The sequence below is a fragment of the Lepeophtheirus salmonis genome, chromosome 6 (genome assembly GCF_016086655.4).
Source record: "Lepeophtheirus salmonis chromosome 6, UVic_Lsal_1.4, whole genome shotgun sequence".
Classification (NCBI taxonomy): domain Eukaryota; kingdom Metazoa; phylum Arthropoda; class Copepoda; order Siphonostomatoida; family Caligidae; genus Lepeophtheirus; species Lepeophtheirus salmonis.
Window position 1 is genome coordinate 35,601,375 of NC_052136.2, and position 15,108 is coordinate 35,616,482.

Below are 15,108 nucleotides of genomic sequence, written 5' to 3' on the forward strand. Positions count from 1 at the left end.
AATTTGAATTTCGAAAAGAAGCGCCTTATTGACTTTTTGAGAAAATATATATTTTTTTTCAATCAAGCGTTAGGCCTAATGAAAGTTCGGGCCAAATTTCGAACCCATAGGTTGCAGTGGTCTAAGATAGGCCCGGGCAAATATTCTTAATTTTTCGTTGTCTTTTCCACAGAACATGACACATTTTACAGAAATATGTATATTAAATTGTCCCACTGATATCCTATCTTTCCAACTAACATATCTAGGAGGGGGAGGATGAATGATAAACCAATTTCATTCCAAGAATGACTTGAAATTTTTCACTTAAGGTTGTTGTCGTTGTGTTGAAGACGAAGTTATGCGTGAAGAACGAGTTTTGTAACTAGGGTGATCAAATAACTAGAAAAACAATGATGTGATTTACCTGTGTGATTCATAATGGTACCAATTCTTATATCATTTACCTACATTATAACCTCATATTCCTAGTTAATTTAATCTAATTATAACTGAACTGATATTTTTCCATCTAATTTACCAAGATTAGTATCAGTTTTCTAATAATACTTTCAAGGATAGCAATACAATTATAAAACAACTGAAAAACGAATTTGGCTATAAAAAGTTGATATTTTTAGAACGTCCATGAACCTTTCACGTCCTCATAATACTGAGTCAAGTACTATAACAACATATTTCTGATAGTTTTCAAATTATTAGGATCACGTTGTAAAAATTATTTGATATTATCTCTTATTATATTACTTCGAAGCATTCGCAAAGTTGATGTAATCTACATTTACACACTTCATTAGTGAAACCTGTCACGGTACTTAAGTTAACAATTTTTAAGTCTTTTAGAAGGTTTTTATTTCTCACTATTATTATGGAAATATGGGAGGAATAATTATGCATGAGATACACAATTATTTGTGTATTATAAGAAATATTAAGTTTAAAAAGTATACTTGCATAGAATAGAATATCTAAAGTTATCCCTTGATATAACATTCTAATTACCCAAGAAGAGACAAGTTAAAATAATAATACGACGAGATATGTATATAATTGGTTGAGTGAACAGATAAATAATATTTAAAATTGCAATTTGATCTTAATCCACTGAAAATAGATTAGTCTTTCATCCAACTGGGCTGATTGTCAGTGTACATATATAATATAATATTAGTTCCTTCAAGTAGATTGATAAATATCAATTAGGAATTTTCAAGCAGGAACATCTAAATATTTGAAAAGAGTTTAAAAATTAGTCAACAAGTGAATCCCAGTAATAAGTTCAAAAAATAAAATATATATTATAAGTATAATGTATAAAAAGCTATGACATGCAAATCCTAATTAATTAATAAAACTATATGACATAAAAGAAATTTTATTTTTGGTTGATAGTTGCTAGAACAACCATGGGCTTAGGACGCGCTTTAAAAATTAACGCCCTCTTGATTACAGCCTTGATGTTGTACTCCACAGACTCAGATTCCTCAGTCTTTTTCTTTTTTGACAATAGAAGAAAAACTCCGGATCCATCGTCGTTCATGTTTTTACCCGTAAAGACGTGATGTCCCACAATAAGGATTCCGGGATTATTCTTGCCACGACTCCAATGCAAATCTCCAAGAGGAACAGATCCTTCGGACTGATGATCACTTTTTACAAAATGACCTTGAAATTCAAGGAGGCTCCAGTTATTGACTCCTGCCGGATCCTTGATGATAGGAATTTGCATAATAATTAATAACTAATATCTAAGATTACAAGTTGATAGATTGATTTCCTAGGCGCCAAGAAAAACGTCATGTTTGATTCCGCGCGCTAGCTGTAATTTTTCAGAGTGACCACCCTTTTTTAGCTAAAAGTAAGTAGCTAAATATGCCAATATTAAAACTACTTGTGGATAATTTTTAATTACTTATCATACATAAGTAATAGAGTCTTAAAATTTTCTTCTGCATATAAACATAAAACGGTGATACTGAATTAATTATCCATTAATTCATCCCCTCATACAATAATTTTAATGTAACTATAAATAGCTTTATAAAATTAAAAATAAAGCGTTTTTAGACACTAAAACAGTTGTAACACGGAGAGGAGGGATTTGCACTTCTAATAAAGTGGATAATTAATTGATTAATATACTCTTTTTAAAGATCTAAAGTTAAATTTTATGCTATTTATGCTTACTTATCTATCTAATGTGCTCATTCTAGAGCTTTAGACCTTCCAACTCTCTTGAACAACTGAAACCTTAAAACTTTAAATAAATAAATGATAACATTATACGTGTGTGGCGATAACATAACAGCAAGCTCGCATAATTTTTCTCAATATTGTTACAGTATGATAAACGTTTACGTTGGTGTGAGTAGTATAATTTATATTAATTCAAAAAAAGTGATAAAGTCCTTAGAAGCCGCGGTTTCTCAGATTTTAACTGAACCTGATAAAAATCTATTATTTAGCAACACTGATCATTAAAGATACTAAGACTTCGTGACGTGAAAATTATATTTAAAGAAAGGTGTATTAGTATTCACGTTGCAATAATAACGAAAAGAAGAAAATGATTAGTTGGTTAATAACAAGCCTCACCAACAGAAATTGATTATTTCAAAATTCGATTTAAAGTTCAAATACCCCACAATCAAATTAACTGAACTTGTATATAATAAATTTATGTAAAAATTTAAACTAATACCAATCGCATTAATAACTTATTGGACAGTTTTACAGTGGTTTAATATTGTATTTGACTCTTTAAAAATCCTCTTCGGTTTTTCATTGAAGTAAAAAACTTATAATGCGTTTTTCTCCGTTTCATCACAAAAAAAAAAAAAAAAAAAAATACCAGCTTGCTTATATCATTATTCATTATATGTTATTGCCACACAAATCTTTCAGATTTCAACAACTACATTATTTTGTTTCAAGTTAATTATATTATTCAAATTATTATAAATTAAGAACGAACTTTGTTAAAGATAAAAAACAGCAATTAGTCCAAATTAATCAGGGACTAGTAAATATGTAAATAATTATTATAGAGATCAAATTGACTAAACTTTTAGCTACAAAATAAAATGTACAAATTATTTATTTATGAATTCCTAATCAAAGTTTGCACAAACTTCTCGCAAATCTCCATAAATGGAAGACTCTATGTAAACTTTTTCGATAATATTCAATAATCTTTAGTTATGTTCACTTTCATTGGACTCCATAAAGAAACCGACTGCCTCTTTCCGTCTCTCAGCCTTTATTCTATTTCTTTTCATGTTTCGATGATGTATATAATATCCACCAATAGCGGAAGCAATGAAAAATGATATGAAAATGATGGAGGTAACCAGAATACTCGTTGACGCATTATTGTTGATTGGAAGACAAATACATGTATCTAAAAAGTCAAAAGAATAGCCTGTGGAGCATGCAGTCCAGGTGGATATTGGACACATGCACATACAGCGCTTCATATCCCACAACATTCCTGGATAGAAAAAATAATAACGTTAAATTATTTAGAAACTTATTATAACCAGGCTTGGAGAATGATCGCTGTTCATGATTTTTGTTAACTTTTGAATATTTGAGCGCCAGAACAGGGACAAATTCAAAAACTACCGTTTGAATAGTGTTCATTTAGCTGTTCATGTATTTTTTTTAATTGTTTCCAAAGCATATTTTCCCCTAAAACCAAAGTCAAATTGCAAATTATCGGCCACGTGTCTATTTTTGTCTGAACTTAGTTGATTTAGTTGTTCGCCCTTCAAGAAGACGCTGAGGCTATAATGTATTCTCCATAACTAACCTCGCAACCTTCATGAAAATGGAAGAATAATTCTACAATTGCAATTTTACTCTTCCATTTTCAAAAAAAGATTAAGTGACGTGATCTGAGGTACCTCAAAAGCGACCTATCGTGGATGAAAAAGTTTTTTTCGTAGGCAACTAAATTTAGACAAAAATGATCACATGGTCATCGTATTGTTTTTAAAAATAATGAACGGATGAGTGGAAAGAAATGTACGAATGAGGGGAAAGAAAAAACGATTGAACGCCGCTTGAAAAGTAAATTTTCCCCGAAAAGAAGGGATGAACGTACAAAATTGGAACGGTTCCGACTTCCAAGACTGACTTTTACTTATAATGAATTACCTCGACCAGCACATAGATTTCTTGCTCTATGATCCGAGCATATGCAGCGACAACTTCCAGGTTCAAAATATTGATCATGACTACAAGTAGCTGGACCAATTGGACAACCACAGGAACACTCACTGTGCTCTTCAATTTCGATAGTTTCACACCGAGTTTTTGCATGTCCAAGTGGGAATTGTGAAACCACAATCATAACATTAATACTTTTTCTTCTAAAAAAATTAGACTAAATTATGTAAAAAAGATTGAACTAAATATTATAAGTCATGTACAAATTGCGATTTTTACAAGTTACAACTGATATAATCTGATTGTACAAGCTACCATTTCTACGTTTCATCATTGCATAACGTCTTATTCAATATAATTTATTCTTATAACAACATCAGTCACCATATGTTGATGGTATCATTTCATTTAAGTTACTTATTTATTATGTATTTAGGGTAACTTTGGACATTACAATGTGACATACAATACTAATTATGAATTAGTAAAATATATCAAAATAGTCCGACGTTACACCATTAACTAATCAATCATGTAATGAATATTCAATTACAATAATACCTTGAGATATCAGTGCCTTTACTTCCAAGTTTTTATAAGATTCAAGTTGAATTGGAATACAAAAATTTGTATTCACATACGAGTTGTTTTTTTATGGACACGAGCAGACTGAGAGTTGGTTATTTATCACGTCGTTACCTTTATTATCTCACTCACGCAACCTTTCCTTCGTCCTCCCCCCCCTCAAAATTAGAAGTTATAGCCACACGCCTGCTACTTCATACTTCAGGTATCTTGTCTCTTTAAAAGAGTTTATGATGAAACTTACCCAACTGAAATGATCTACTTAATAACTACGTCATTTCACGGCTGAAGTGGTTATCATAAAAGACGAATATGGAATGGACATTGTATATTTTTTGTGTTAGTGAATTTTGACTTACGAGTTTTTTTACTCACATGCTGGGTCCAGGATCAAATCACATGTCCAGCTATTACTGTTTCGCAAAATATCCTTAACACAAATACTCTAAACTCTTAATTTTTTTGTCAGTAAATTGTACAAAATCACAAATTGTACACAACATCTATAATGATTACTTTGTAGACGTAGGAACACATTGATGAGATTGAAGGTGACAAGATCCCTTGCATCTTTTAACAACAACAACATCCGGTATGATTTGTATTGCATTTGTAACATTGGTCATTTCATCATCTAGGTGCAGAGTAGTGTCTCTCAGCCTACAATGAATTACAGATTCAAGTATGCTTAGTTGTTGAGAATCCGTGCATGTAGATGATTGAAAAGCAACTAAATCCATCGGGAATAAAAAAAAAATAATATATATATATACATGAGAGTAATATAACTTTAAATTACAACATTTCAAATGTCGTGACAGTTGTTGCTATGTGTATTACTTATTATTTCTTTGTTTGAATACATATTGATATTATTTCAAATGTAACACCCATCGAACAAAGATTTTAAGCTACACGAACATAAATAACAATGTAAAATGATAATAGAGAGGTATTTTATCCAATGATCAGTTCTTTTCATATAAAATAGTTCAACTTTTGAAAAAAAAATCATGATCATAATAATAATTTTCAAATCATGTAAGAAACCATTCAGCTCAATAGTTAATTTTTAATACCATGTTAACCTTAAGTTATGTATTTGCAAATGGAAGGTACTTGTCTGTATTCTAAGTAAAATATTGCATATATCATTAAGCTTGTAAATACTAAGCATTTTTTAACGTGCGAGTTTTGTTGTTGTGGTCAGCCTGAAAAGAGTTTTTTTATTTTCTAAAGCTGTTATAATCATTCCTTCATTCTTGAGGTAAGAATATCCAATTATAAAGTAATCACTAGTGGGTGTACTCTTGAAAGAAGGAGAGTAACAATTTAACTTTGCCCGGGAGATAAGGTAGGGTGGGGTTAATGGGTATATTTGGGTGTTTTGAAGCCTCTCTAAAGACATTGGATGAACATTTTAAATTGTACATGTTAACATGACATGTCTTAAACATAAATTTTACCGGTTGGAGTCAGAGTAGAATTGATAATCAAAAACTGAGTAATTCTTAAAAAAGATTTATTAATTTATCAATAATTTTTCTTTGAGAGTAGAACCACTATTTGTATAATCAATTGCAGATTATTATTATAATTTTACTTTATTCTGCTTGTTTCTTTACGAGCACGTGGGAAAGTGATGAAATCAGATCAATCATCACACGAGGCGTTGCGTTTCCTGTGTTTATAAAGCATTTATAGGCATGTACTAACTGTGCGTTTAGCAGGCGCAAATAAAAATATACGTAGTACTTTTTACATACTATGCATAGATGAACAGATTATATATTCATATATTTATGTAAGAATGCAGATTCACACTCTATAATTGGAAAGTACATAATTTTATCAATAAGATTGAATAGGTGAGTATGTTCGTGTAATATGTATTAAATAAATATCAATAAAGAAAAATCAATTGCAGATTTGCACAAATGATCTTAATACAACCCTAAAAACGTACCTGATTACAAGTGGTTAAAAACTCTTAGATTAATTAATTATTTACTGTACTAAATCATAAATTGCTTAGTAATATGTAATTTTCAATAACAAAGTCAAGAATTACATCATTAATTAATCTATCGGACAAAAATTACATCATTAACTTATCAAGAATCTAACTTAGGCAGTGATACACAAAATTTTTACCTTTGTTTCATGTGAGAAAATTTAAATCAAAACCTCCAAGTATATATCACCATTATGGGTAGGTTAGTAAATCGTAAGCATTTTTGGTATGTAAAAAAAAATGACATGGTAACCTAGACAATTTGAAGAATGTTTGAGAGGAGAGTAGCTTAGCTGTCATGACGTTTCATTAAATTGTTGCATGCAGTTCTGAGACAATGGAAATAAACAAAACTTGTTCTCCGTACCAAGCAATGACATAGGGGATAATTTCACCGTTTTCGATCCTTAATTCTACTCTGAGTGTAACAAAGACTTTAACTTATAACTCCCCAAGAAATCCTCAGCGTTACTCTCAGTCATTTATAAGCACATACACTCGAATTTACACTTTATACTTAGATGTTCTCTCCTCAAGAATAAAAGAATAATGATAACAACTTCTTCAGTTTTCCAACAACAAAAACTTGCATGCTAAGAAATGCTTGGTATTTAGAACCCTAATTATGAGTTTGGATCAAGTTTAATAGAAATTTCTATTAATTTTGAGTTTGGATGAAATTTTCGTAAGAAAAATACATAGTTTAGCGATTAAAAAAGGGAAAGCATTTACCGCGTGTGCTCTCTTTTGAAGGTACTCCTACTGGTAGTAATAATGCCCCCCCCCCAAATATATACATATATATATTTGTATAACAGGCAGCTCATGTCATGACTAGCAGTTTCGCCATTGTCTTCTTTTGTACTCTACAAAAATCCCATTTCTAACTATTAATGACCAAATGGAATATCCAATAGCAAAGACTTAACCTATTTATGACGTTCTTCCACGTATCCCTAGAGGAAGCTTGCGTACTACTAGTGATAGGCGTACCACAGATTGATAATTACTTATGTAAGGATTATTCAATCATTGCATTATCCTCATCATTATCAAATACTCTTTTGATCATTTAAAATTATTCAACTCATTTTTTGGTTGCAACCAAAACGTAGGCTGCTATATATATTTCTGGCCTAATAATGAAAATGCAAATATACATCCTCAAAAATGGTTTTATTGTTTTTCAAAGTATTCTCCAGCATGATTAATACACTTTTGCATGCGCTCAAACCAATTGTTGAAGCTCTTTTTCTACTCCCATTGAGACACCTCCAATACATGGTCTTTAAACCCTTCAACAGCATCTTCTCGGGACAAAAATCATTGACCACACATTTTTGTCTTGATGTGTGGGAATAAAAAGAACTAATTGGGTGCCAAGTCAGGACTTTACGGCAGATGAACCATCAATTTGACGCTTTGGCTGCTCAAAGAAGCGCTGGTTTGAGCCGATGTGTGAGAGCTCGCATTGTCATGGTGAACAAATATTCGCCTTCTCTTGTTCGTTTTTCGAATTTTTCTGAAGACTTCGGGCAAACAAATTGTGATGTACCACTCAAAATTGACCGTCCTACGATGCTCAAGTGGAACAGTCGCCACATGACCAGTTTTGCCAAAGAAACAGGCGACCATTTGCTTCGAAGTGCTTCTTCCACGAACAATTTTCGGTTGGATTTGGCTTTTCTTCGAAGGCCCACACGGTCGATTGTTCTTTTGTTTCGGGTTCATACGCTTAGATCCATGATTCCTCACCTGTGACAATCTTATAAACATCTTTTGAAGCACTACGAGCGTATTTTTCAACATTTCTTTGCACCAATCGACATAAGCCTCCTTTTGAGCGATTGCCAAAGTGTGCGGGAGAACAGAACCTGTTTACGGCCAGGTGTGCATGCAATATCGAATGTAAGCTGGTGGAAGAAATGCCCAAGGATACTTCTATCTCACAGTATGCAACATGACGATCTTGCATTATAACTTCACGCACGGCATCAATGTTCTCTGGCACAACTGCCGTTTTTGGATGACCTTCACGGAATTTGTCTTTGAGCGAGTGTCGGCCACGATTGAATTCATTAAACCAGTTTTATATAGTGCTATAGGATGGTGCTTCATCTCCATATAAAGATTTAAGTTCATTAATTCACTGTTGTCGTGATAATCCACATTCGAAAGTTGTGAAAAATGATCGTACGAAAATGTTCACTGCTTAACTCCATTTTCTTTTTCCAAATTAATTTTTTCAAGTCACTCTAAACAACACAAATGATGTTCGTACGTCAAAACATTCTGAGTACGATTATGCTACAAAAAGGTCAAACTTACCAAAAGAAATGTCAAATTGCACCTGGTAACACTTAGTGTAGCCTAGGCCAGAAATATATATAGCAGCCTACGTATGTTAAAAAAAGAAAAAAAGAAAAATAATTTTGTCAATTTGAAGAAGGTTTGGAAGAAGGAGACCAGATAAGCTGTCATAACGTTTGCAGCTATGATATCAGGAAATAAACACAAACCCCACTTCGCATCTAACAATGACAAAGGTAGGAGTTACAGCGATGTCGATCCTCAATTCTACTCCTGTCCAACAAGGACTTACACGTATAATTCCTGAACAAATCCTCTTTTACGCACAAGTGATTATTTTAAATTTATTGTTCTCTCTTCCAGAATAAAATAATAATAATGACAGCTTATGTATAGATTTTACAAAATTACAAAACAATTACAAAAAGAGTTTAATCTTCAAATTTAATATTTTTTAAACCCTCTTGATACTTAATATGAATTTTCTTAGCGATAATAGAATTATAAGGATTTTAGTCATAATATGTGAACTCACATACCTTGGTTATTTTAGATTTATTAATTGTTTTCAAGCATGAAATCCCTATGCCCTCAGACTCATCAATTCAAGTACAACAATGTTTCATCTATTTATCATATATGTATAAATTAATTTCAATATATTTTTCACCATAAAAGTATTAACTCATATGGGTATTTATAAAAATAAGCTAGAATAATTTATATGAGAATCCAGAGCATTCCACGACTAACTATCCTCAATTTCTATCAATAAGAGCGCCTCAAATTTCATTTAATGTAACAAAAATTCATCATCAGAGCTAAGTAATTTGAAGTTGATTGATTTCATTTGAAAGCTGCAACATGAAGTCTCATAGATCCAATCAAATGAAGGCAATATACAATTTGAAATGAATTAGGTTTCGAAGCTTTGAGTCTCCATTAAACCTAAGTCGTTTTACAGATCAAGTTGCGAATCTTTTCAATTAGATTCTGAGTGGAGTTTGAAGTGAGAGCGAGTTCATTAATCAATGAAACTTAAGCGTGCATCATGAACTTTTTTTTTTATGAAATGAGTTCTCTATGACAACCAGGTACGTCATTAACTATTGTAGGACCCTATCCTAAACATATTGCATGGTACCTAAATCCCAATTTGTGTAGGGATAAGGATAATAACTCAAACCAAGGTTGGTTTTAGCATGAGCAGAATCTGGGGGAAAGACAAATGTGCGGGGCTATTTCCTTTTTTAAAATTTGAATTTAACTTCGAATCTGATTTTTTTTTATAGAAAATAACGTGCAGGGACTTTTAGTATTTGGTTTTTTCAATGGCCTTTGTTAAGAATATGTATCCAAAAAATAGATATCTTACACGGGGCCTAATAGAAGTGCTAGATGGGCTGTAGCCCCCAAATTAAGGAATTTTTGATTCTTACTAGAAAATTTAATATAAACAAAAATAATATTCGAATTTATTTTTCAAAAAATTTAATATTTTAAATTTAATTAAATTTTTCAAATTTTTTTTCCCGAAAAAGTTAATTGTCTGTCAATAGCTATGGATCTTGGAAATTATTCTCCAAAAAAATTAATATTAGAAATTTTTTTACAAAAATTGCAGTATTTTCTAAACCGCTCTGGATTTTTGAATTTTTTTCTCCAAAAAAATCAATTTTTTTGTGAATAGCTATGAATTTTTCAAATTTTTTTCGAAAAAATTTACTATGTGAAATTTTTTTCCAAAAATTTTATATTCAAATTTAATATTTCTGTGAACAGCGCCTGGATTTTTGATTTTTTTTACAAAAATTTAATTTTTTGACAATATCTATGGATTTTTGAAACTTTTTTTCAGAAAAATCTAATATTTGGAAATTTTATCCAAACAAAATTTTAATTTTTGGATATTTTTTTTCAAAAAAATTGACGGTATAATTATAGTAAAAAAGGTAATTGTGTATTTAATCTATGAATACCATAATGAATGAACTTAAATTAAATAATCAATTATAATTGTTTGCCTAATTAAAAATAAATATACAAAATATTATGTTTATCATAAGTAAAGATTTACTATCAGATGGAGCAATTATAAATAGCAAAAGTCAATTTCTAATTAATTTAAAAAGTGAATATTTGTATCTACCTGTATAATCTAATTACATTTACAACTACAAGATGAAGAAGAATAAAATTTACCTGTTGAATAGAAACACATCCAAAAGCAAAATACAATCCTGAGAAGCCCGACCATGTTTTTCTTAACTTTGAATCACATTTACGTGATTTACAATTGATACTGAATTCATACAAGGCAATCTTGAAAACTTTTTAAAGTAAGTGTTTACATTAAATTAAAAAAAAAGTGTTTTCATATATCCTTAAAGGTAACACAGCACTATACGTAAGTTCTTTCATAATATAAATTTCTTCTCCAAAATTCGATGATTTCATTATTTCCCATTTGAGTGGAATGTAAATATTTAGTCAATTCACAATATTTCTATTAATGATGAATCACATATTTATTGGTACTGTACATCCTATAGAAGTCCAAGGAATAAGGCTAGGTGCTATTTTAGATTTAGAGAAGAATTGCTGTTCGGAGTCTGATTCAACGGTCATTTAGTTACGTAATGAAACCTCCTAATTAAAAATAACAGGGATTAAATCGTATTAAATGCAACTGAAAGTTTTGGGTCCCCACTCTGAGACTCTAGGGAAAGATAAATACAAACATATCAAGGGTGGGCAGTAGGTATATCACTTTAAATTATGATAGGTATTAAACGAACTAATGCGCTATGTTCATCATTTGACTCGCATCTTTAGTGGTACCGGGATACCGACTTATTTAAAATATTAATCGGATATTAGAACTGATACTATAAAATTAAATAAATAAATCAGCCAGCCCATGATGTAAACCCAAAAAAAATTCTACTCCCCCCTCAAAAAAAAAAGAGAAAAAAAAAGTTTTCTTTCTAGAAAAAAAAATCCTCAAATTTCGAAGCAAGCTCTCACCCCAAACAAAAATCTCACTATAAGTCCTTGCTAATTGCCATTAACAACATTTTTATTTTATATTAAAAAGTTACAAATACCGTACTTATATTTCCTTATGGAACTAATACGAAAATATTGGTATCATGGCAGTACTAAGAAAGATCATATTATAGTTAGATTAAAATCATATTCCAACTACATGATTCACTTATATTAAAGTAATTTATTGAACTTATGTTTAAAAAAAAAAAAATAGATAACTTTTCAACCAAACGATTTGTGTGAAGTAGAAACTATATATAGATACTCACCTCCATGCTTGATTCGACAATTGTTGACTGATATGTCCACACCAAAACATGCTAAGATAAGGATTATTCTCTAATCAAAATTTATTTAAATCAATAATATAACTATCATAATATATCATTTTCCTGAATTACATACATTTATTTATGACTAATGATTCATTTTAAAATAACTACTAGGTCCCTCATAGGTTATAACATTAATTCCAAACCAGAACTAAGCTTATCACTATCTAAGATTCCGTTAGATTATCAATATCATCAAGCATAGATATAGGGGACTGTGAAAAAAGTCATTAAATGAAATATGGAGATAATTAATTTAAAATGCCCTTAATAACGCTTGGTCTTTTCTATATTAAAAAAGGTTATTCAAGAAAAAAAATGAAGTAATATTTTATCTTTAAAGAAGTTATGCGATAAATATAAACACATAAGCTGAAAATTCGTAGGTTTCACACATGGACAGCTTTTTTTTTTTATTCACCTCATTTTCAGATAGTACCAATGGACTGACTAGATAAGAACTGACATATCACCAGTACGAAGGGTCCGCTACTTTTGTTCTTTTCAAAACAATTTCGAGTTTTAATTTTAAACTGCTACTTTATGGGGGAAAATACCATTCAAGCTAAACAATGGCTTGAAAAGTGTTATGACAACTCTGCTTCATAAAGCAAATAAAACAAAAAATTAAATAAGCAATTTTTGAACGAAAAAATAAACGTGTTTTCTTTGTTAAGGTCGGGAATTTTCAGCTCATGTGTTACGAAAAATTATATTAAAAAAGGACGCTCGAACATATATTTTGTCAAAATGCAGCATCAAAAATGTATTTTCTAGAAAAAAGTTATCAAGGAGTGCCTTTCCTTATACACAAAAAGTTAAGAAAATATTAAAAAAAAAAAAAAAAAAAAAAATGCCAGTCACAAATATTCTGGCAAAATTTATAAGTTCCTTTATAAAATTATACTCCTCTACGCCTATTTCATCAAGAAATATCTTTCCAAAAATAACAGCATCATAAAAATATATTTTCTATGAAACCCCAAGACAAGACCAGTGGCCACGCAACAGAAGGCGGTTGTAAAATCAGACCAGGAGAATGGTTAGCGATGAATTTTGATTATTTGAAGTTAGGGGTTTCTCCATCAAGAAAATTTTGGAAATAAAGTTGGTTAAAGTGCAATTTTAACGCAAAATTTCTGTTTTAAAGGGGTGATTTTGGTCCATTTTCTTTGTAGGGGGAGGGGATGGCATCACCCCTACTTTGCCATCCCCTTAAAACTCGAACATAAAGGGGGGAATGCATTGCAGACATGCAAAAAAAAAAGCAGTATCTATCCCGTAGTTTTAGAGTCAATATGCAAGCAGACAAACATGGGATAGAAGTTAAATATGTTCATGAATTATTATAGTGCAAAGTCTTCTAACCTTGGATAGTTATAACTTATATACTTAAGTTTAAAGGGTGTGGAAAAAAAGAGTCATTCCTGGCTTCTGTAAAAACCCCACTTGAGATGAATTCATAATAATAGTGTAACTTTGATTAAAGTTGTCAGTCGTATACATTTTCGGTTCAAAAAATCAAATGATAAACCCTGACAATTGGAAGAATTTCTTAGAAGATTGCAGCTTAGCCTTTATGGTGTTTAGATTAGCTGCAATCAGCTCTGAGAGGAAGGAAATTATCACAAAACCTCCACTCCATATCAAACAAGTACATAGGCAGGAATTACTCCGTTTTCAATCTTAAAATCTACTCGAGTACAACAGGGACTACCCTTGTTACTCTCCAACAAAACCTAAGCGTTACTTTCCGTCATTCATGTACACACATACAATTTGCTACAAGTTATAATTTTATGTTTTCACCTGAATAATGAAAGAATAACAAAAAAAAAAAAAACTGTTCATGTTGCCAACAACAAAACTCAAAACAAATCACCATCCACTTGATTTATGAGAATTGTGAAAGATTGATTAAAACTTCCATAAAAATAGGTATGAACTATATTAGTTTAAAAGAACCTTGCTACTTTTTCCATATAATGACTTTTCTTTTTTTTCTAGCCATTTTTTCCTGAAATTACTATAACACTAAGATTTTTAACGCATTTTTTCAGATTCTTTGATTTTTATATCTATGCATAATTCAGTCCCAGTTTTAATCTAATCATGTTTGTTGAAATTTTAAATATATATAAATATATAAAAGAAGATATTTAACATAAAATTCTAAAAAAATATTCAAAATTGCAACAACAGATACTAAAGACTTATTTTTAAACAATATTTTTAGTACTTCCGTCTTGTATTAAGATATAAAAGAATGTTGGCTACATTTTAAATTTTTGTCAACAAATTTATGGAAAATGAGTGTGAAAGAAAGTTTTCTCTTTGTAGAGTTCAAGTGGAAACTTTTCCTTATCTATTCTACGAATGTCCGAGAGTAAAATATGTCGTGAGACTAATATGAAAATCCATAAGGGAGGTCTTAGGGATCTTACTGTCCAAAAAAGAGTGAATGATTTTGACGTCTTCAGTTCATAAAGAATATTATAAAGCCGAAGGGATTGTAACGAAGATCCTCCTTATATACAACTCCTACAAATGACTGTTACATTCCAACGTACCTCAACAGGTTTATTTTTTTGGACTCTGGAGCTCTTGAATAAATTTGATGATAAGGGCAAACAACTATCTTAACTT

At 30.7% G+C, this 15,108-nt stretch overlaps 2 protein-coding genes across 2 annotated transcripts; both read right to left on the minus strand.

The window, feature by feature from the left end:
• Window positions 1–1,274: 1,274 nt before the first annotated feature.
• LOC121120368 (uncharacterized) lies at window positions 1,275–12,432 on the minus strand. The gene is made up of 5 exons (XM_040715214.2): window positions 12,400–12,432; window positions 11,282–11,728; window positions 5,272–5,485; window positions 4,159–4,373; window positions 1,275–3,490 (listed from the first exon to the last, which is right to left on the minus strand). The coding sequence occupies exons 2-5, from the start codon at window positions 11,334–11,336 to the stop codon at window positions 3,195–3,197; spliced, it is 780 nt and encodes a 259-aa protein (XP_040571148.1). The 5' UTR covers window positions 11,337–11,728; window positions 12,400–12,432; the 3' UTR covers window positions 1,275–3,194.
• On the minus strand, window positions 1,376–1,729 carry LOC121120024 (chromosome transmission fidelity protein 8 homolog). Its single transcript, XM_040714874.1, has one exon. It carries the CDS (start codon window positions 1,727–1,729, stop codon window positions 1,376–1,378), a length of 354 nt encoding a protein of 117 aa, XP_040570808.1.
• Window positions 12,433–15,108: the final 2,676 nt, after the last annotated feature.

Bases quoted from the DNA above. Each gene is read 5' to 3' on its own strand.
- LOC121120368 (XM_040715214.2), bottom strand. From the start codon at position 11,336: ATGGTCGGGCTTCTCAGGATTGTATTTTGCTTTTGGATGTGTTTCTAT. The intron at 5,486-11,281 runs GTAAATTTTATT...CGATGGATTTAG, and splicing joins GATGTGTTTCTATTCAACAG to TTGCTTTTCAATCATCTACA. The intron at 4,374-5,271 runs GTAATCATTATA...TAATTTTTTTAG, and splicing joins TGTGTTCCTACGTCTACAAA to AAGAAAAAGTATTAATGTTA.
- LOC121120024 (XM_040714874.1), bottom strand. From the start codon at position 1,729: ATGCAAATTCCTATCATCAAGGATCCGGCAGGAGTCAATAACTGGAGC.